Here is a 20,958-nt window from a genome sequence, read left to right on the forward strand (position 1 = left end):
AGGCATTCGTTTTAAATGAAAACAATCCTTGAAAAGAGCAGATTCTGAACGTCTAAAAAGAATTGTTGTATTTGCAAACCCGAGTTATACTCATTTGGATAAAACCACCCATTTTCTCCCCAAGCATGTAGTCATGATCATGATCCTTTTCGAAGTATGGCGTACACAAAAGGAGGGCAGTCTTCAATCTAGGTAAAACCCGACAAACTCAAAAGTCTTTACCCGCCATATCAGTCTCGACTGGTATAGAGCGATATTCAAATGCAAAATAAAGTTGAGCGACAGAAGTGGTTTCGATCAATAATGCCTCGCGGGCTACATTATGGCCTAAAGACGGGCCTCAAGAGTTCTTTTGTAATATTTCAATTTCAATGTCATCATTATTGCACTGCACACAAAGAAAGACGACAATGGCGACAAAGTTTCATGAAATCAAGAGTCCGCGCGAAGTTCATCGTCTCTTTCTTCTTCAGTTTCCCACAGCTGATCGGATATCAAGTACATGTAAGTAAGCAATATGTGACACAATCCGTGGGGGCCAAAGGCGGCAAATTTGAAATTGAGATAAAGGCAAAAATATTTAGTAAAAAACAATAAAATACATAAGAAAATACACATCACGAAACCTCATAACTTAGGAATCTTAGACCTTTTGTGTTTTCAGTATTTGATAGCCTGCTAACTCAATTTTCAAAAATGCCTCCTTTGCCCCCCCCACCACCGAGCAGATCGTGTCACATATAAGAATGTAGGCAAATTTCGAATCATGTGACTCGTAATGTAGAATGTACCGACAGGGTCCGGAAGACTGTGATCTGCTAGATCACAAGTAAACATAGAGTTTTATCATGGTTATACGAGGATAGCGCCACACCAATCAATCCACTACACGCATGGTAAGTAAAACCGTGTACAGCTACAAAAATTGTTGACTTTATTCAAATAAGTATAACTCAGGTGTTTTATAAGCAAATACAACAATTCATTTTAATTTAGATGTTCAGAATCTCTTTTCAATGATAATTTCATTTGCAGCGGATTCCTTTTAGGCTTTCGTACAAAGGCGCCACAAACATGAGTTTACTTCATTTTGAATCACACTGTATTTTCTTAATATGGGTGAAATTACGGGGTGAATATTAGACGATTGTAATATCGTCATAAATTACACCATTAACATGCAGTAAAAGGAAAGGTCATTTTGTTAAATGTTCTCATTTTGTGCGCTCCAGATATGTCCGCCATTTTATGAATCCGTACAACACAACACACACTATCCCTATGCATACAATTTGAGCCCTCGAAATTTCCTCATATTGCTAGTATATACCGCCCAGACACCCCCTCCCCATGTATGTGATTACACTATAACCCCTCCTCACATTCACCATGTAAACGCAAATACAATGTGAGAAGACTGGCTTTATTTGGACATAGGGATACCTATATACAATGCGCAAAAGAATTAAGGTACCAATTAATTATGTTCTATGTTCACACCCTATATATCCCAAACAAAGACAGATAATTATGTCATAATAGTTGCATCGTTTAGCTCGAATTTAAGACCTCAATCGTTCAAGAAATAAATAAAGACATGACGATCCAAAACCCTAAGGAAGATGCACATTCAAAAGAGAACTTTATAGCGCCATTGGTTCAGCTTTAGATTGGTGCTAATTCACACTGAATCTCCTCGTTTTGCATGTGGGTGGGGGTGGAGGTGTGTGTGTGTGAGTACCGCCCTCCTCAAATTTACCATGATTTAAACACACCCCTACTTCCCGGGCCTACTTCCACCCACGCAATTCATACACACATTTATGAAGAAAAAGCAATATAATTGTGTGGAAAGGCTGTGATTTTTCATCCTCCATATCCATTATTCTAGCAATACAATATATATATTACAAAACTATTTTGCATTATTCGGTGTTTTTGTATTATTAGTTACATCATATGGATATGACTAACACGTTTAGCTTTAACATTGAAATCTGGGATATTGAATACGAATAATTATAACGGGTGCACAATGGGCACCCTTGTGCATTCCGAGAAATTCAGGGTCAAAGTTTACACAGGGGTCAAAACTCATAATTGTTCCGATTTATATAGTTCAAACCTATTTCAAAATAGTTTGACCCACCTATGACTATAAGTCTGGAGTTATTTTGGTATAGATTTTAACTAAATCTTAACCATTTTGAGTTTTAACGCCTGTATAACCTTTGACCCCGTTTTTTTTATTGCCCAAGGGTGCCTACTATACTGGGCACCTGTCATTTTTGACCTGTCAACATGTTAGGCATCAACTTGAAACAACTTGTTTTTACACAGCTTTGAAGGAGTACTAAATACTTGTGAGAGTAAAATGTTTACTTGACATTCGCAGATGAATGCAGCATAGAAATAGGGAATTTAACCAACAACGGTCCAATATTCATATCCTCACCAAACTACTATTTTGGCATACCGTATCCAAATGATCTGGACTGCATATGGTTATTCACGGAATCAGAACACGGAACCTATATGATTAGCATACAAGAGTTCTCAACGGAATGGTGGGATTTCCTCGCTGTTGGACATGGACACAATGTTACTGATGATACTACGGGTGTGATTGTAAGAGGATGGGCGTTTCCTACAAGTATCCTTGTGCCGTATATGAAGATGTGGCTCAAGTTTTCTTCCAATCATGCCGTAGGATTTCGTGGTGTTTTGATGGAGATTGAAAGAAGACCAGGAACAGGTAAATTTTGCTCGCTTTAAATCATATTCCCAAATATGTACTAAAATACCCTGTGAACGGTAAAATGAAAACAATAGCTATTTCATTCCAGTGCCTGCAATGCGTGCATTAGCTCGCCGATCGTATAACATGTATTATTGCGCGGAGCATCACGCAGCTGAGACGTATATACACTCCTCAAAAGAATTAAAGGATCAGTTGAATATAATCAGCATTTTTGAAAAAACATTGGATATGATGATAATATTATTGATAAGTGTGCTTGATCTTTCATTACATAACTTGTTCCCTAAGTTGTAAACAAAATTCACTCATTACTAATACCCGCTATCACCCACATCTTGAGGGGAGGGGGAAATGGAGGCTAAAATTTCGATTTTGAAGCCATCTTTCAAACGTCACCACGGTCAAGGGCAAGCCACATATTGAGATGGGTTTGTGTATGTGATGTGTGTGTGGGTCTATACGTCACATTAGTAGGTATAACTTGCCCTCAATGTATCCCCGGGGGTGGGGAAAGTCATTAATGTAACCGCACAAAAGACGATGTCCCGGCCCACTCCTCACATATCTGAGGGTGAGGGTCATAATTGAGCTCCTTTAATAGTGCAACGTAATGCATAAATGAATTTTCTATTATGTCCTGCCGTTCTGTACCATTTAATGATTACGATTAAGACCCCTACCCTCAGAGAAACGAGGAGGGGCCGGGTGTTCATATTTTACATTAATGACATTCCCCACCCCCGGAGATACATTGAGAGCATCTTATACCTACTAATGTGATGTATAGACCCACACACACGTCACATACACAACCCCACCCCAATATGTGACCTGACCTTGACCGTGGTGACGTTTGAAAAATGGCTTCAAAATCAAACATTTGGCCTCCATTTTCCTCCCTCCCCCTCACGATGTGGGTGATGGCGGATATACATGATATATTTTGTATTGAGATCATTTTCCATACGTGGATAACAAATGGAATGCTAATGTATTGAGTTCTGCTTTTGATTGTGTAATTAGTTGAGTGCTTACCCGACCAGTTCGCGTGTTATACCGGCTTTGGCTGTTTAGACCAAGCTTTGGTTTGTAATGTTGCAGGAGAATGTATGGACTGGTCAGATGAGTGGGCATCTCCATGCGGTAAGTTTTCGAAATTTATGACCAGGCTATACACCACCAGTGAGGATTCGAATATAACATGCAACAAGTATTCGTTATTTAATCTGTTTCAATTCATTTTTATCTTCTAACAAATGTTTGTTGACACAAAATAAAGCATATTTAACGTCGAATATAGCTGGTGCATTATATTATCGACATTGAATAATTCAGTTATTCTTATTTCGATTTCTTTGCTTTTTTTCATTTGTGCCCTGTCTAGATTATTGCCCTAACAATACTGTTTCCGTTGGCAACGAAGTCATCGATTACACATCGCCATTTTACCCTCTCTACTACCCGGATAACTTGGACTGTTTCTGGCGCGTCACAAGTGACCATTCATCAGGTTCACTGCTGATTACATTCAAGACGATTAGTTTGCATTACGAACATGATATCTTATACATCGGTATTGGGAACGAGATTACAGACTCTGCTATAATTCTACGTCTTACAGGCAATGCGGGGCCACGAAAAGCATCAGTCGAAGACTCGTCATTGTGGTTGAGACTGACTACAAACGCTTGGGGTCAAATATCGATCGGTGTTTGGCTCCAAATTGAATGGCGTGAAAATTATGGTAACATTTTACTCTTCTAATTGTGGGATAGGCTTTTACTCTTCTGTTGACAAAACTGAAAAAGGCCGTAACCTTAAAACCAATTTCATAATATTGTTGCTATTAAAGTTATTACTTTAACAATAGTCCGTTTGTCATAAAGCATTTTAACCCAACTTGGATCATTGATTGTACAAGCTTTGTAAACACTACATAAATGGTAATATTTAGCGTTAGTATTAATACCCGTGGTACTGATATTGAGCATTTTATATTGATACTGATTGATAATGATACACTGCTTGCCTTTTGTGTAGGTTTAATATTTGAACACAATGCAACAAATTATCAATCACCTTTAAATATTTTGCATCATTTTCTTCTATAGTTGGTTGTGATTCAGACGAATTTCTATGTTCTAATGGCTATGGTTGTGTAGATGAAGCCACAGTATGTGACGGCCAGGACCAATGTTTACATGGATCGGATGAACACAACTGCAGTAAGATCTGGTTTGTTAACTTGGTTCGCTAAAAGAAAACGAAATCAATATGTTTGCCGGGGTGTATTGAGGTGTATTGCTTGCTAACATAAACGTAGCACAGCGATATTTCCCTACCCAAAAAATAGCGCCATCTCTTGATATATGGATATGTTTGACGGCGATATTTTGAGGCGTTTCCGAAACATCCCGAGTAACTGAACTATGCAAAACTATCCGTACAAACACTTTCAAAACAAAACGATTCATGTAGAAGATCATTTTACAACTCTCATATTCCCAAGAATACACACAGTATTGTAGAAAAAAATGGGTTGATATTTGAATAGATTCAAGCAATTTCCGAAGCCTATTTTGATAAAATTTTCATCAAAGGCCAATATGATGATGACATTTTGTAATCCAATTTTACAATATTTTTCGAGTTTTGTTGAGAATTTTGGAAGTTTTCTAGGGTGTATGCAAGTACAATGCATACATACATGCATATGGCATCTTCCGCCTTTTAGCGGATTTTTCCGCCTTCAACCATCAATTTGGTCATATCTTCGCATTTTATCGGACCTGCCTGTTACTACATATTCCAGGCATCGGCATGCGTTCGGATGAATTACAGTACACAGACATACTTGAACAAGTAGAGGTTAATAGAAGCGAGTTTCAGTTTGCCGTTAAGTACCAAATAATAGCATGGTATCAGTTAAACTCTAAAGTACCTAGAGCGATTTTTTCAAACTCATCACAAGAATACTCTGTTAGCAATATGAACAAAAGAGTAAATCCGAGTATTCATGAAACCAGCATGGTAGCCCTCATGATAAATGCCTAGTATTGTCTCTTGAACATGCTCTGGCCGTGCTTGGTACAACCTTGAAATAAAGTACAATACAGTCTTGGGTTCGAGTCCAGTAGAGAAATAATAATTTGGTACGTGGTCAATAGATGAAATATCGCTGTGCGTAGGGCATATCACAACTACAGTATGATCTCCGTTATTATATTTTTCTATTATATATTATTGATTATAATACATTCTTTGTGTTAATACTGGTTTGTATAATATTTGTCCAATTAGATTTCTGTGGCATTGAAGATATGTATCTTACTCCTAACAATGAATTCAATGTGACGTCACCACGGTTCCCAAGACAATACCCTCTTACCATCGACTGCTCCTGGACATTAGTTACTTCTACCAGAGGAACCATCGTCATAGAAATCATAAAACTAAATACTGGTCTATACTATGACAAGTTGTACGTAGGAGCGCCTAATGCGACCATTCCATTTGACGTTGATGAGGCTATTGAAGGACCACTTGTGTTAAGGTTCACAGGATCCGAAGCACCGAAGTCGGTGTTGTTGCCCCATTCGGAATTGAAAATGGCGTGGGATGCATCGGTGTGGAGCCCAGACAAAAACACTGGTTTCTTGGTGAGAATAACATGGTCAGAAGCTAATAGTAAGTAAACGAGAACGTTATTATCATGGCTAGTTATTATTATGTCGTGGCTTATTCCTACTATTTCAAAGCTGTTAAATCAATAACCAGGCATGCAGTATTGTCAGGTATTACAACCAACCGTTATATCATAATGTCCACTTGGAAAACAATCCATAAGAATTAAATATGCAAACCCATATTCTGAATATAAATTCTGCTCCAATAGCCACCCCCCCTCCCAAACATGATGTACCATTTCCTAACATTAGCAACCGAAATGGTCACCTGATCTTTGCCTTTTTATTTGAAACCAATCCTCTAACATCCCATATACGATTTTGCACCCCTCTCACTTCAATCTTCAATCTTTCTTTGCTTACTACTAATGTTGCATTATTGTTTTAAACAAGAAAATTGTAGCCAACCGGTTACATTTCAGCACATTACATCAAAGCTCCCATTGGGAACCCATTCCTTTTTTTTTTTATTGTGTTATGGATATAAAAAGAAAGTGGCCGATTTGGTTTCTGGTTTGGACACCCTTTTTAAAAGCAATAATAGTGTAAAAAGAGTGCACCAAATGGCTTTAAATGGGCCATCATTTTCAAACATTGCCGACTTGTTCCATATTATGGATCAAGCGCGAAGTCATGGCCGATTTGTGGTCATATTTACAAATTTGGTGATCCTTATTTGTGGTTGCTCTAACCCCTCTAACTGATCTAGATCCGTCCTTCCCCCACGCTTTTCTAATGATTGCAAAGTCTCTCCTGAAACTTTCAATTTGCTATCCCTCTTACAATGGCCCCTGCTTCTGGCACTGAGCAGTCGAATAAAGATTAGGTTAATTTGGTCATAAACCCATTATACAGGCGCCAACCTCTCTTATCAAAATATTGGTAGGTTAGCCCCCCCCCCCCCACCCCCCCGTCCGCATCTACGCCTATATTAAACACTCAGTGGTGTTAAACTATTATTAATACGGAATAACTAGTATAATAGTTTCATCAGTATAATAACCGAGGGCGCTGTTAGCACTTTAAGACATGTACAAAACATAAACACAGCTCCTTTAGTATGGCCGGGCGACTAGGTTTTGTCATAGTGTGATTTTCCACAATTTATCCACAGCTACATGTAATGCTGATGATTTCGTATGCCCTTTAAATCTGGGCCTGATGTGTCTTTACGCGGATCAGAAATGTGACGGTCGACGTCTATGCCCAACAGGACTTGACGAACAATTTTGCGGTGAGTAATAATAGAAATAATAAGAGTACTCGACTTAAGGTTACACGAAGAAACGTATAAAAAACGTATAAAAGACGTATAAAGTTGTTCTTTAAAACCGCGTTTTCTCAGCAATCAAATATCGCAGTGAGTCAAATGTTGGTGCATGGATGTATCTTAACATTATTTTTGTGTGTTTATACAAATTTTAGAATCCGTTTGAAAATCCTTCGTTTAAATCATTTTTACGCACCATGTTCACAAGATCAAAAACACGTTCCATGCAGTTTTTTTCAAATATTCGCTCCGTATAAAACCACGCAGAGTGATTGTTTTCTCCTTTTTTGTATTGTCCTACAAATCGACCAAAGAAATAATGTTGCCATGGGGAAGAACCAAATACAGTTCCGATTAAATTTTATTAGCCCGTTTTTGGGAACAATTTTCGATAATCTTGTACCACAAAACACTGTTATGTTACATTATCGATATCTGGATTGTGGAACGTTAATTTTGATTTCTAACTGCCTACATTATTTCTCAAAAGTATGTCGATTCCTTTACCATTTGAATTTCACTCCAAATTTAAGCTACTTTTGCAAAAATCGAGGTTTTTCGCCATCGATACCTCCGACATTTACAGCGGTGATGAGATTGTTTATCATAAGAGCCTGGTATGCACTATTCCATAATTGCCGAAAACGGCTGCCCACAATCACCCCCCCCATCAGCCCATATGGTCCTATCATATGGTCTCCCCTTCCCTATCCCTGCAACATATAGGATGACTCACGAGCCGCGGTTTGTCCGTGGCCCCAGTTCAGATTGATACATTGTACGCGTGAGTTCAGGTTTGCATGGCTGTTTCCATTATTAACTTACGCCCCTCTGGAATCAAGCCTTGAAAATCAATTGTATTTAACCTTAAGTACTAGTTCAGGACCGATAGGGCTACTTGGATTGTATTGACTGGGTATAATAATGCATTGTATTGAGGCTAATATTTCGTGCGTTTTTTCCGTTGAGACACATGTTGCGTTTTCAGCAGCTACTTCCGGTTCTCCGCTGTAGTTTTCGCTTCTGTTCTTGGCTCTGATTGCTCCAATCCCATATAGAAAGCAAGCAATCAATAATGAGTTTTGGGATTAGTTTTGGTCACGTGGTTTATTACCGTGGTTATTACCGATAAATTTGGCTGTACCCTATGTTAGAAACTTAAAACTTGTAAAAAGCAGTTTCGGGTTTCATAATATATAATCGTGTGACCACAGAATCACATTGGTTTGAAGTTACCTGATCAAAGTATACAAAAGGAGTGTTTAAATTTGGCAGTGCTATATTCACCAGCAGAGAAATCGAACAAGTCAATCTACATTTGAAAGCGTACTTTAGATCTTCAAATAATCCTTGGATTATTTGCCTGTGAAAAAATATAGATCATCGAAATATTTCCTTCCGAGATTACAAAAGAATAGACACATCTATTCATTGTATATCGCATGGGGAAGATCGATTGAAGCTATATGACTTCCGATATAGGCTAATTGAATTGTATTGAAATTATTTATTGAGTGGAGTAGTCTGTATGGGAGAGGAGAATGTAGGGTGAGAGGCGAGGGAGATAAGGAGACACTGGGGAGAGGAAGAGAGGGAATAAACAAATAATCCAAACAATTAAACAAATAATCCATATAATTGTCTACATTCAACATAACACAAAGGCGGAAATGTATGCTTAGCACAATCATGACAATAGGCTATTAGGCCAAATAAAAAAGATAAATATGTTTCACGTACCCTCCAGCTTCCTTTTTTTGAGGTTTATTCAATTATTTTTTTTATTTTTTGAAATTCACTTATAACTTTTCAAAAAAAATGTCTAGGAAGTAGAGATGCTTTCTATACCCTTGCTATTATACAAGAAACACTTTTGGAAGGTTTTAATAATTAGAGGGGGCTACCTCTCAAAACAACAAATAAAAAGAGGCCTCCTCCTTTTTCCAGGCATTATTGTATACGCTAAAACAGCTCTAATTATGGGTATTTACACCGATTTTGCAATAAAAAATAGAAAATAAAAAGCCCCCTCGTCCTCCTTTTTTTTCAAAAACCCGGACGTGAAACATGTTTTTTATTTTACTTGGCCTTATATACTTATACACAAGTGTGTGTCCTTGCTACAATAAAGTTGAATTTATTTACCCATTGCTAAAAACCTATCGCTATCGCTCAGCGATGTATAAAGTATAAATTCAGCTTAAAGCGTCCTGTTTTAATCCCCTTATTTTTGGTTTCTGAAAAGAGAAACTGAAACTCAGAACTTGAAACGAGCGAATGCTTTATATTAGTACTAATTAGTTGTTTATCTTTTTTTACAGGATACTGTGGACCAAGAAATATATTTCTTGAAAATATAGAAGTGTTGAATTACACCTCACCCGGGTTTCCATTGCAATACCCGCCGAATTTAAATTGCGAATGGTATATCATAGCAGAGGAAAATATGATTATTGTATTACGTATCAAAAGCTTCGAATTGGAAAGAGGATTTGATTATCTTTTAACAGGTAGGCGGTTTGATTGTTACTCATATCACGTGGGTGGACCGTGAAGCAAGTGGTTAGAAGTGTTATATCTGAAATAATAGTGGCAAAAAGTTCACCAAAATTCTTCTTCTTCAAACAAATTATTATGGTCAGAGAATTATAGTAAGATGGCTACCAGCATAAGAAAATCCGTTTGCTGCGTACGCCTCATACAGAAATCTGAGTCGTTCAGGCATGTGTAACATGGTTATTTCAAAGATATTTTAGAACTTCGACTGGCATTTCCGAGTTTTCGAGTGACTAACAATGACGCAATGTTCTTGATAGGTAATGGCTTAGTGGCTGGAAAAGAAAAGACTGCTGAGCTAACAGGCGAGGTAAAGATTCGGACTATTTCATCTAGGGATTCCACCATGTGGATGATACTTGAAACTGATAACACAGGCCAGCTAGCCGGATTCCATTTACAGATAGAAAAACTTCCTGCAAGTGAAATTAATGGTAAAGTAATAAATATGATTCCTGAAATCACACCACCATACGACAACTATATATTTTTTTTGTTAACTCCCAGGCAGGAGCAACTGACGATTATTTTCGGCACTTGCTCTATGCGGAGATATACAAGTTTAATTAGCCATCGAACTAAATTTATTACTAAAATAGAACAACGCTAATAATGATCAAACATGGATAATACCCTGATAGCAATGGTCTTGACTTACTTGGACTGTACTTGACCATGTAGCGGTTTTTTTCCTACTACAAACACGTTCTTTGTAAGGATGGTAACTTTTTTGCATCTGAATAATCTTGTTAATTATATTTTCTCATCCAATCATGAACCCAGTAGATCATTAAGGGAAGGGATATGAACGTTTGGACAGTATTTATTGTGGGACATTAGAGCACATCAGACATATCGAATTGCATTCTGAATACGAAGAATGGCCTTCTGATATCAAATCATTTTGATTTTTTGAAATTCGCAATGTAATACACATTTTATGGCAAATCATTAAAAATTTATATTTTTGATATTTAACAGTACTCGAAGTAAACTTTATAAATCTAATGATTTCTACCTAAAGTGTATGTAGGTGGGATGAAAAGCCGACGATCAATTGAAAATTTTGACCTTTCGTATTGAAGATATGGATTTTTCCCCAAAACACAAAAAAAATTAGGTCTTTTGGGGAAAAATCCATATCTTCAATATGAAAGGTCAAAATGTTCCATTGGTCGTCGGCTTTTTCCTCCCAGCTACATACACTTTAAGACTATATCATTAAATTTATAAAATTTACTTCGAGGACTGTTATATCTCCAAAATGTGAAAAATATCCAATTTTAATAATTTGTCATTTTGTAAAATTTGTATTATATCGTGAATTTCATAAAATGAAAATTATTTGATATCGGAAAGACATTCTTCGTATTCAGAATGCAATTCGATAGGTCTGATGTGCTCTCATGTCCCACAAAAATGCTGTCGAAACGCTCAAAACGCTCATTCCAGTTCCCTTAATAAGGCTTTATATTCTTACTTTGAGTAGCTACCATTGGTACTGCGTCTTGTTTGAAAGTATTAATTTGTTTGGTAATTATGATGCATTGACCATTACGATTACTCAGTGCCAGAAGTGCGTAAGTGCAATAGCTGTCATGTGCAGCTGTCGTGTGTATATGAGTACAACATACTGTGTGTAAATTACCAAATCTTTACAGGGCAGCTATTGCACTTACCCACTTCTGGCACTGACCAGTCGAAAGATGTAACAGCGACATTTATATTGAGGTTTTTTTTCTTTTCTTCTCAGCTTTATGCGAAGGTAGTGATTACCACTGTGGTTCAGGGTTTTGTGTATCTTACAATGCGAAATGCGATGGATTCACTGATTGCTATGCCAACAATGCAGACGAACTGCGTTGTGGTAAATACCGTCTCCTACATTTCCAGCTATAAAATGAAGTGTCGAACTTTCTGAGGTTAAAATTTCATATAAAACTGTTCGGCACAATGTTCAAAATTTTATACGGATTCTGAATAATAAATAATAAAACTAACTGTCATCTAATCAAAATCAGAATCCAAAACCATTAGCGAAGAGAGTTATTACAGATTCATAAAAAGGCGTTTTACCTCGTTATATCTGGAGGACCTCGCTATATGTATCGTATTTATACTAAACTGAGCTCAAAAAGAAACTTATAATTTTTTACAACGCGTGAATCACAAGGTCATATCTTAAAATACTATCAATCAAAATGAACCAAAATTACACACAGGATTACTTTAATACTCTACTCAAAACACATGTTAGTAACCAAGCAGTTGTCCAACTGACAGAACAGCAAAATGCACTGTCATGGGACAGCTTCCTGGACTTCTTCCACTTTCACAGCCCAACATTTGGCACCCAGCACAAAAAATCTGTGAGAATGCACACAAGATCCTTGCACAGATGATAAAACGGTGCTGCTTTCTGCTTTTCATACACTTTTTTCATGAAACAGGGCTGGGCTGTGAATGTGTTCCATGAAGCTGTTCCATGTCAGTGCATTTTGCTGTTGTGTCAGTTGGATAACTGCGTGGTTACTGACATGTGTTAAGAGTAGAGTATTGAAGTAAACCTGTGTGTAATTTGGTACAATTTGATAGACAGGATTTCAAGATATGACCTTGTGAACAATTATAAGTTTCTTTTTGAGCTCAGTTTATTTGTAAGTTACTTTATTGATGCATGGTGTAACAAAACCTGATACATATGTCATTTTCTGGTACACCGATCATTTATCAGCTTTTATCTGAAGCTTTGTTATCTTACCGTTACAGCATATATCCATTGTCCTGGGTCCTACCTGTGTGACAAAGCACCCGATGTGAACATCTCAAAGTGTGTGACGATGGAAGAAGTATGTGATGGCGAGATCGAATGTCCCGGAGGAGATGATGAAACATTTTGTGGTATTCAGTTAATATTGTTAACATTGGACAATGTCCCTTTTAAACAAATCATGATTTGGGTTAATAGTCCCTGCTGCAGCGTACTTAAAATGACACTAATGTATACATTTTTTTTTATAAATTAATAAGGATACTTTTTAAAAGTTCCCATAGAGATCAATAATACTGTAGTAAACGGCTGTTTCAGCATTTCTTCCTGATGGATGAGTAACAAGTTCTAATGACTACGATAACTATCAGGAGGAGAATAAGGAACAATGTCTATATAAATAAACGAACATTGAGAAATTCGAGTGCATGTGGAGTAACTCAACTTGCAGAAAACATTCAGAATTAAGCTTGCTCGTGAGAATTGCTTGATAAATTACTTTCTCTGTAATTGTTTCATTCGTTCGTTCATTCAGTCATTTGTTCTTTTATCATTGTTGTACTTTGCAGATGTGAAGAAATGTCCAGATGATTGTTCTTGTCAATATGAAGGAGAAAGTCTCATCGTCTCATGTGAACAGGGGTGGGCGGATAAAACTCTTGACAACATGGCTAGAACATCAAATTCATTGTAAGTATAACAGGAATACCTCGGCCTTGCGATGTTTAGTCAAAAGCCTGGTGTTTCTTTGCATATGGAAATAAGACATTTAATAAATATTGAATAGGCCCAGATACAATTTTTATATCAGCCACTAAGATTCCCATAATTTGAAGAAAAAAACTTTTTGTAAAAAGGTAACGCGTTCATTCCCTGTTTTAATATTTTGATTAGCTCTGTTTTCTTCTGGTTATTGCAGAGTGTTATCAGAAGGACACATTGGAATTCTTGAACCTGGTATATTTAAAGGACTCGCTCGTTTATTCACACTGTAAGTTTTGAATGTTGATTGTTGAATGTTCTTGTAATTTCAAAGTCAAGTAGTCTGAATCCGACCACATAACGTTTCAATTAACCTGTTCCTACTTCGTTTTTAGTCCTTGTGTAATTAATCACAATAAACTCTTCTACAATTTCTTTTAGGTCTCTGGAAGGAAATAGTATTGATATTTTAGAACAGGGATGCTTTGACGGGCTTTACAACGTTACATGGTTGTAAGTATGAATTGACAAAGAACATTTATCTGAACTGAAACAATTGGCTTTGTAAAATATGTCTTGGATGCATTAAATGAATAGGCTCTTTTACAATACCTTTTTAATTGGATGATTTTTCGCCTTCATTTTTGTATCTAGGGATCTTTCACGAAACAACATGTCTTACATTCAGTCAAATTTATTTGAGGGTATGCCGATGTTGCAGGAACTGTAAGTATGAGGTTAAAATGTGGCCATTATTTCCAAGATTTAAATCCCAAACATGGTTATAATAATTGTAATTAAATCTATTAAAGTCTATTTTCATCAAACCATTTTTTTGGCAAAAAGAAAATAAAGTGTTGTTTTTCTCTGACATAAAGAGTGTCCTGATAGTCATCGCGTAACGCTACGCTGTAATTTTACATAACTGCATTCGTGGGTTTCTGAGACAAAGAATCATTACATGTAGTAAATTAATGTATTTAGTTTATCAAATCGAATTATACGCGTCGCCGTGGGTCCATTCTTTATTTGTAATTATTATGTTGTTTCATAAATTTGTTAATGTAGCTTAATTTGAGTTATTAAGACATAAATGAGCTAGATTGACATTACCTGTATAAAATGTTTTTAGGTATTTGTGGGATGTACCATTGACTACCATACATAGCGACGCATTTGCCGGAGCTACGCTTTTAAAAACTCTGTAAGTTCATTGAAATACTATCAGAATACGTGTTTCATAGTTTTGGTTGTGGGTTTTGTTTTAGTCTCGCAGTTTCCCACTGTAATAGCTTACATCCCGGCGGGAGTTGTTATCGCTCGATTTGTTTCTATCCTTTAATATTACGAACCCAGTGACGTAGCCAGCACTTTTTCAGGGGGTGGGCAAAGGGGAGGGTGCAAGCCAACTTTTAATACTGTTAATACTAATCTGTTGACTTTTAGTTTCTGAATAGTGAACCCAAAAGTAATAACTTGAAAAATCCCACTTTTCCTTACAGTGTTATTCCTTACACTTCCTTATTCCTTAAACTGTTCCTTGCTAATGTTATATAAAAAAAAGTAATTGTGCTAATAAAATGGAAATTCTTAATGTTTCACTGTACTCTCGTTGTATTTCATACTGTACACTAACAGAAATGTTCACCATCATACATCTACAACTCATTTAAAGCTTCCTAATGCTATGAAATATCGATAACTGAAAACTGCTGGTAACCCCGTAATATATACATTCCGAGACCTAAATGTAAAATGGTGTGCAATTATTTTCTTTCCAAACAAAAAAGTGTGTTGATCCGTGAAAGAGCAAGAGACATTTCAATAACTGTGCATGAAAATGGATTCCGAGGACTCGCCGCCCTACGAAAACTGTAAGTACTTGCATGAGACCTAAACACGCAACAGTCAATAACATCGAGTTTGTCAGGTATTCATGTTATGGGTGCCACCATAAGCAGACCACACATTTAGGGATGAAGTCTTCAATGACATTCACAAAACACAATGTTGCTCTAAAACTGGTCATCCTTAACACTTTTCAATACAATAAAATGTATAGGAACACACACCCACTGTGTTAAAGGTCACGCAGCAGACTTGTTGATACTTCCACTTCCAGTAACCATGGTACCTAACCCTATCTACCTTAGAATTTATACAAAATGGAACACTGAGGCTGGAACCAACAATGCAGAACATCTAAGCCGTTAAATCGGTATTACGCATGCCCATTGTCGCGCGATCATTGAGGATCAACAAGTGTGCCGCCAGCGTGCGTGCAGTCTTATATCACTATCCCTATCGTGTGATATTATACTCCTGAAAACCAATCAAATTATGTGAATTCTTTTACAAACCACACCCACTGAATAAGAATGGCCAATGGACACTTGCACACCAAACTAACAGCTATGATTCCAGCTTTTTATGAAAAGCATTATTATTGTTATTCAATTATGCTCTTGTCAAATAAATTTTGTACAAAATAAATAATAGAGGAACATTATCAACGGTATCGACGACATTTTAATTTCGAACATCTGAATTGATGCTCAAAAATAAGTAAAAACAAAACCAACTAGGTCTGCACATGGATTGAAAGGGATAGAGAGTATAAGACGATTGCACATTGTGTTCCCTGCCAATTTCACCTGGATTCTCGACTGCCAAATCTAAACGTATTTATTACAGTGACGCAAATTTTAGGCTACTAAAAAAATTGACGCTTTGTGATTTATTTTCACATTCCTTTCCTGTTCCTCTTTTCAATTTCCACAGGTACGTTGACGACCACCATTTATGCTGCCATTTTGATACTCTTGACGACTGTATCACTCTAGAGCCACAACCACCACTTTTCATGTGCGGAAGCCTTATGCAAAACTCTGTGTTACGCATATCAATGTGGATTCTGGGTATCAGTGCGCTAATAGGAAACGCCTATGTAATTGTTCTTCGCATACGGGAAAAAACGAAAACTTTAATAGCGGCGAAGCAAGCGGTGTTAATTGGTAGTTTGGCAGTGTCAGATTGTCTTATGGGGGTGTATATGGTTATTTTGGCATCCGTAGATGTTTATTACGGCGATGAATACTTCATTTATTCAGACGATTGGAGGTCATCTGGTCTTTGCAAACTAGAAAGTTTCCTATCCCTATTGTCGAGCGAGGCCTCGGTTTTCTTCATTACCTTGATAACATTTGACCGATTCCTTTGTATTATGTTTCCTTTAAGCACGATCAAATTTCATTTGCGATCATGTCGAGTTGCGACTCTGATAGTTTGGCTGATCGCTTTCGTGTTAGCGCTAGTTCCTACTTTACTTGCCGGACCTGAGTCAGAGTTTTATGATCTGTCCGATGTTTGTATTGGTTTACCATTGATTACTCGCCCTACAAGTTACAACATCGAGTCGAGTGATGTTGGCGGTCTTCATTCAGCGCGTACGTTTGATCTACCTGTACCAGAGCAATTTAAGCCAGCATGGTTTTTCTCAATCTTCATATTTCTTGGTTTAAATTTAGTCTGCTTTCTTTTCATATTTGTGTGTTATTTCATAATGTTTATAAATGTCAGAATAATGCGTCAGAAGATGAAAGGGGCAGTAAACAACGAGAGGGATGCAGATTTAAAACTGGCGGTCAAAATGTCGGCGATAGTTGGTACAGATTTTATATGTTGGATGCCAGTAATTATCATGGGTCTCCTCTCCCAGACGGGAGCCGCCGTGATTCCACTGCAGATGTACACGTGGTCTGTTGTATTTATCATCCCTATAAATTCATCTCTTAATCCGTATTTGTACACAATAGCGTCTCTTATTACTGATTACAGAAAGGCAGGTGAAAAATCAAAATCTATGGCGTCAGTCTCGGATATGTCAATGAGACAAACAAATGTAACAGAAGCAGAGTAACCATGGTAACACACCTATTTGCATTCGCAAAAAAAATCCCAGAAATCGATCGCAAAATTGATATAATGTAGTTCAATACGCATGCAGGGATTGCACGATTCGTATATTGATTGACATGAAGTTTATTTAACCATTCGGTCCGACTGATACACACTTATGTTCTGATGGGACCAGGGTCAAGCCAAATGCTTATACGCATGCTAGCATGTATGAAGATAAATGGATTGTTGAATCCGCTCACCTGTCAATCAATATCAATACTGCAGATAAGTGAATAGTTGTAGTTTTGGACTACTTTATTTACCTTGGGACCCACTGAGATTATTGCAATTAAGAAATTGGCAGGACACTCGGGTCACCACGCATAAACTTCTTTGTGAGGCGACTAGATTTTCACCATAGAAACCCATTTAGCTTGTCGATTGTATTATTATGCGTGGCTTGTAGATATAAACATTTAGAACATTTTTGTAATGATGTAAAAATACCGGATGCATACAAATATTCAATGGTAGAGTAGTTTGCGATTTACACGTACGTGAACATTTGAGTTCAACTCATATATCCTGTATCCAGCTTTTCATTTCAAGGTTTACTTCCAGCGGTAACATTCTGGTTACTCGCATTCGGCCGGACTTGGCGTTCAAACTCATGTGCGATGTGATGTGGGTACCCTGAAATGGTGTAAAATGGGATAAAGGGGAAATGTCTCAAATGTATACTAAATATTTATAAACCGAGCGTCAGAACTTTTGGCCATGTTAGATGATAAAGGAGTTACTGACTTTGATTGGTTATTTGATGTTATAAAAACTGTTTTTACTCACATGAAACTGTAACCACGATGGTAGGCCCGAGACCATAAAGGTTGAACCTAAGGTTTTTGGATCAGGCTTTATAGCTTTTATATCAATGATATCAAGTGTCCTGAAGTACGTTTAGCAACATTTTGCTTTCATATAGAACTGTAACCACGATTTTATGCTCGAGGCCATAAAGGTTGCACCAAGAGTTTATTCTTTGATTTTAACGATTTGCTATTCATAGCAATAACATCAAGTTTCGTAAAATAAACATACGTATTGCAACATCATTCTATTCTGATATAGAACTGTAGGTGGGCCTTACCACGATTGTAGGCCCGAGACTATATAGCTGTTACCAAGGGTTTATTCCTTTACTGAAACGTTTCAATTATTTTGGATAAGGCTTTTACAACAATAATATCAAGTTTCTTAAAATTATACATTGTTAAATTCATATCATGCGGTTTATATTTATAATTTGAAAGATAAAATAAAGTTGATTTCAAAGTTTCTTATTGTTTTCAAATGCTTATTATTACTTCAAGTACACAGTAGTAAACACACATTTTAACGGCAAGATTTCAACCTTAATGATCAATATAGACGTTTAGTTATCTATTTCAGCTCTGCTGCCACCACATTATTTCCCCAAACCTTATGTGTTGCAAGAGATGAGGTGACAGAAGAAGTCAATTAACAAAAATTGTCTTCTCGAAAATTATGAAAATGTGGGACCAGATTTGAAATATTATAAATCAAGTTGAATGTTAACCCGTTACCAAAATTGATACTTGGGAGAACATTTATATTGATGTGTACAAATATTGAACAAATGAAGACCTGAGCGCAAGAAGACCGTAAGTCCTCTTGGCCCCTCAACATGTATACACTAAAGAAAATGGTAGACACGTAAGATTATTGTCAGGAAAATAACAATGTATGACAAATTAATGAAATATTGCCTTTTTGGTCAATTGTAACATACCGGGTTTGATTTTGTTCTCATGAGTAATAATAAATGGATTTTAGTCGATTCCATATGAAATGATATATCTCATTAACGATAACACTAAACTGGATAAAACGGAACCATTATGATCATTTAATACCATAATTGTTATTAAAATAACAAATGCGTCAAACCGCAGCAGTTCAGAGACTATTGGTAAGATTGTGTATTTCACTTCTGGGGAATAAGTTTAAGGGTTTCACTGCAAGCCCCAGTGTTAGGATCAAAAATCTTTTATGAACATAGAGTAGCCATAGATTACATAACGAATTGTTCCTTTGTGCCGATTTGATTTACCGACGCTCTTTTCATAGAGAGGTACCTTTTGTTCGTGACAAAGGGCTTTCGCCATTATTTCGGTAACTGACTTGATAGCGTATTAACGCTATAATAGGCAGGCTACTGTCAAAAAGTGGTCAAACGAAAGTCACGTGAAAGCGCCTATACGAACGAGAGGTACCTTTTGTTCTAATACAACCCGAGGGTGTGCTTGAGTAGTCGCATGCACACAAAAGCACACTTTACCGTCGATGTATATAATTACCACCCATCTTAATTTAGGCGCCTCATTTAAAAAAATTCAATAGTTGCTGTTCGATTAGTAATATATAAATCATATATTGAAATTTTAATATCATTTTAAAAATTTTAATTTAAGACATAATAAAGTGTATTTTTAATCTACTTGTTTAAAAAAACCGGTTATTTCCTGGACAAGTTGATAATACATTTTTAGACTTCTTCGCTAATGATTTTACGGGCTCATAATAGCAAGGTCTCCACGCTATATTGAATGGCGAAGTCACCGGCAGCGTATTGCCTATGATAGCATCAATAATAAGTAGGCCACTCTATAAAATTTAAGAACACTTTTAGCGGCTGGGATGATCAGGTGCATTATCACCTCTATATAGACCATGCAACCCTTAGAACCTGTAACCAGAACGCTAGGATTCAAAAAAATCTAACGGGATGTGGATATCCATCTATTATGATTTGTTTGTTATGATAAGATTGATTGATAATGTCTTTTAAAACGTCGTAAATTTTAAGGTCAAATTCCTAAAATTAAAACAAAACATTGCGACCCAGATATTCCCCGGCTTATGCAATTTCATCATCGTATCAGTATCTGTATTATTTGTTTGAGGCCTTTTCCAAACGTTCGTTCTATTTATGCATAAAACGGCCAATCTATCTTTACAAAATACATCATTTTTATGTAAACAAAAGGCTAAAGATAGCATTATGAGAGTTATCTTTTATTATTACACACTTAAGATCATCTGCCTCCGTGGCCGAGCGGTATTAAGACCTGGACAGAAAATCAATTATGCTTGAATTGAAATCGTTGGTTCTCCTGCAGCCTGTCCAGCGTCTCTCACGGCACCAACATCCAAATTCCTACTCTAAATTACAAACCCGCAAAGACTGTTATAATTATTCATACGTGCTGACTGGAACTCTTTGCCAGAACCC

The 20,958-nt window shown here is 36.8% G+C and overlaps 1 protein-coding gene across 1 annotated transcript in view; it reads left to right on the plus strand.

Annotated features, from left to right (window-relative positions):
- LOC140166130 (CUB and sushi domain-containing protein 2-like) overlaps window positions 1–18,927 on the plus strand; it is a 30,732-nt gene extending 11,805 nt beyond the window's left edge. The window contains exons 5-21 of the mRNA XM_072189517.1: window positions 2,396–2,755; window positions 3,785–3,904; window positions 4,146–4,505; window positions 4,873–4,986; window positions 6,062–6,448; window positions 7,562–7,681; window positions 10,039–10,227; window positions 10,534–10,707; window positions 12,027–12,140; window positions 13,043–13,174; window positions 13,613–13,733; window positions 13,963–14,034; window positions 14,187–14,258; window positions 14,400–14,471; window positions 14,878–14,949; window positions 15,536–15,619; window positions 16,527–18,927. Of these exons, the coding sequence (XP_072045618.1) occupies window positions 2,396–2,755; window positions 3,785–3,904; window positions 4,146–4,505; window positions 4,873–4,986; window positions 6,062–6,448; window positions 7,562–7,681; window positions 10,039–10,227; window positions 10,534–10,707; window positions 12,027–12,140; window positions 13,043–13,174; window positions 13,613–13,733; window positions 13,963–14,034; window positions 14,187–14,258; window positions 14,400–14,471; window positions 14,878–14,949; window positions 15,536–15,619; window positions 16,527–17,664 (3,701 nt within the window). The 3' untranslated portion in view covers window positions 17,665–18,927. The remainder of the gene's footprint in view (window positions 1–2,395; window positions 2,756–3,784; window positions 3,905–4,145; window positions 4,506–4,872; window positions 4,987–6,061; window positions 6,449–7,561; window positions 7,682–10,038; window positions 10,228–10,533; window positions 10,708–12,026; window positions 12,141–13,042; window positions 13,175–13,612; window positions 13,734–13,962; window positions 14,035–14,186; window positions 14,259–14,399; window positions 14,472–14,877; window positions 14,950–15,535; window positions 15,620–16,526) is intronic.
- The last annotated feature ends 2,031 nt before the right edge of the window (window positions 18,928–20,958 follow it).

This window comes from Amphiura filiformis, chromosome 12 (assembly GCF_039555335.1).
Source record: "Amphiura filiformis chromosome 12, Afil_fr2py, whole genome shotgun sequence".
In the NCBI taxonomy this organism is placed as follows: Eukaryota; Metazoa; Echinodermata; class Ophiuroidea; order Amphilepidida; family Amphiuridae; genus Amphiura; species Amphiura filiformis.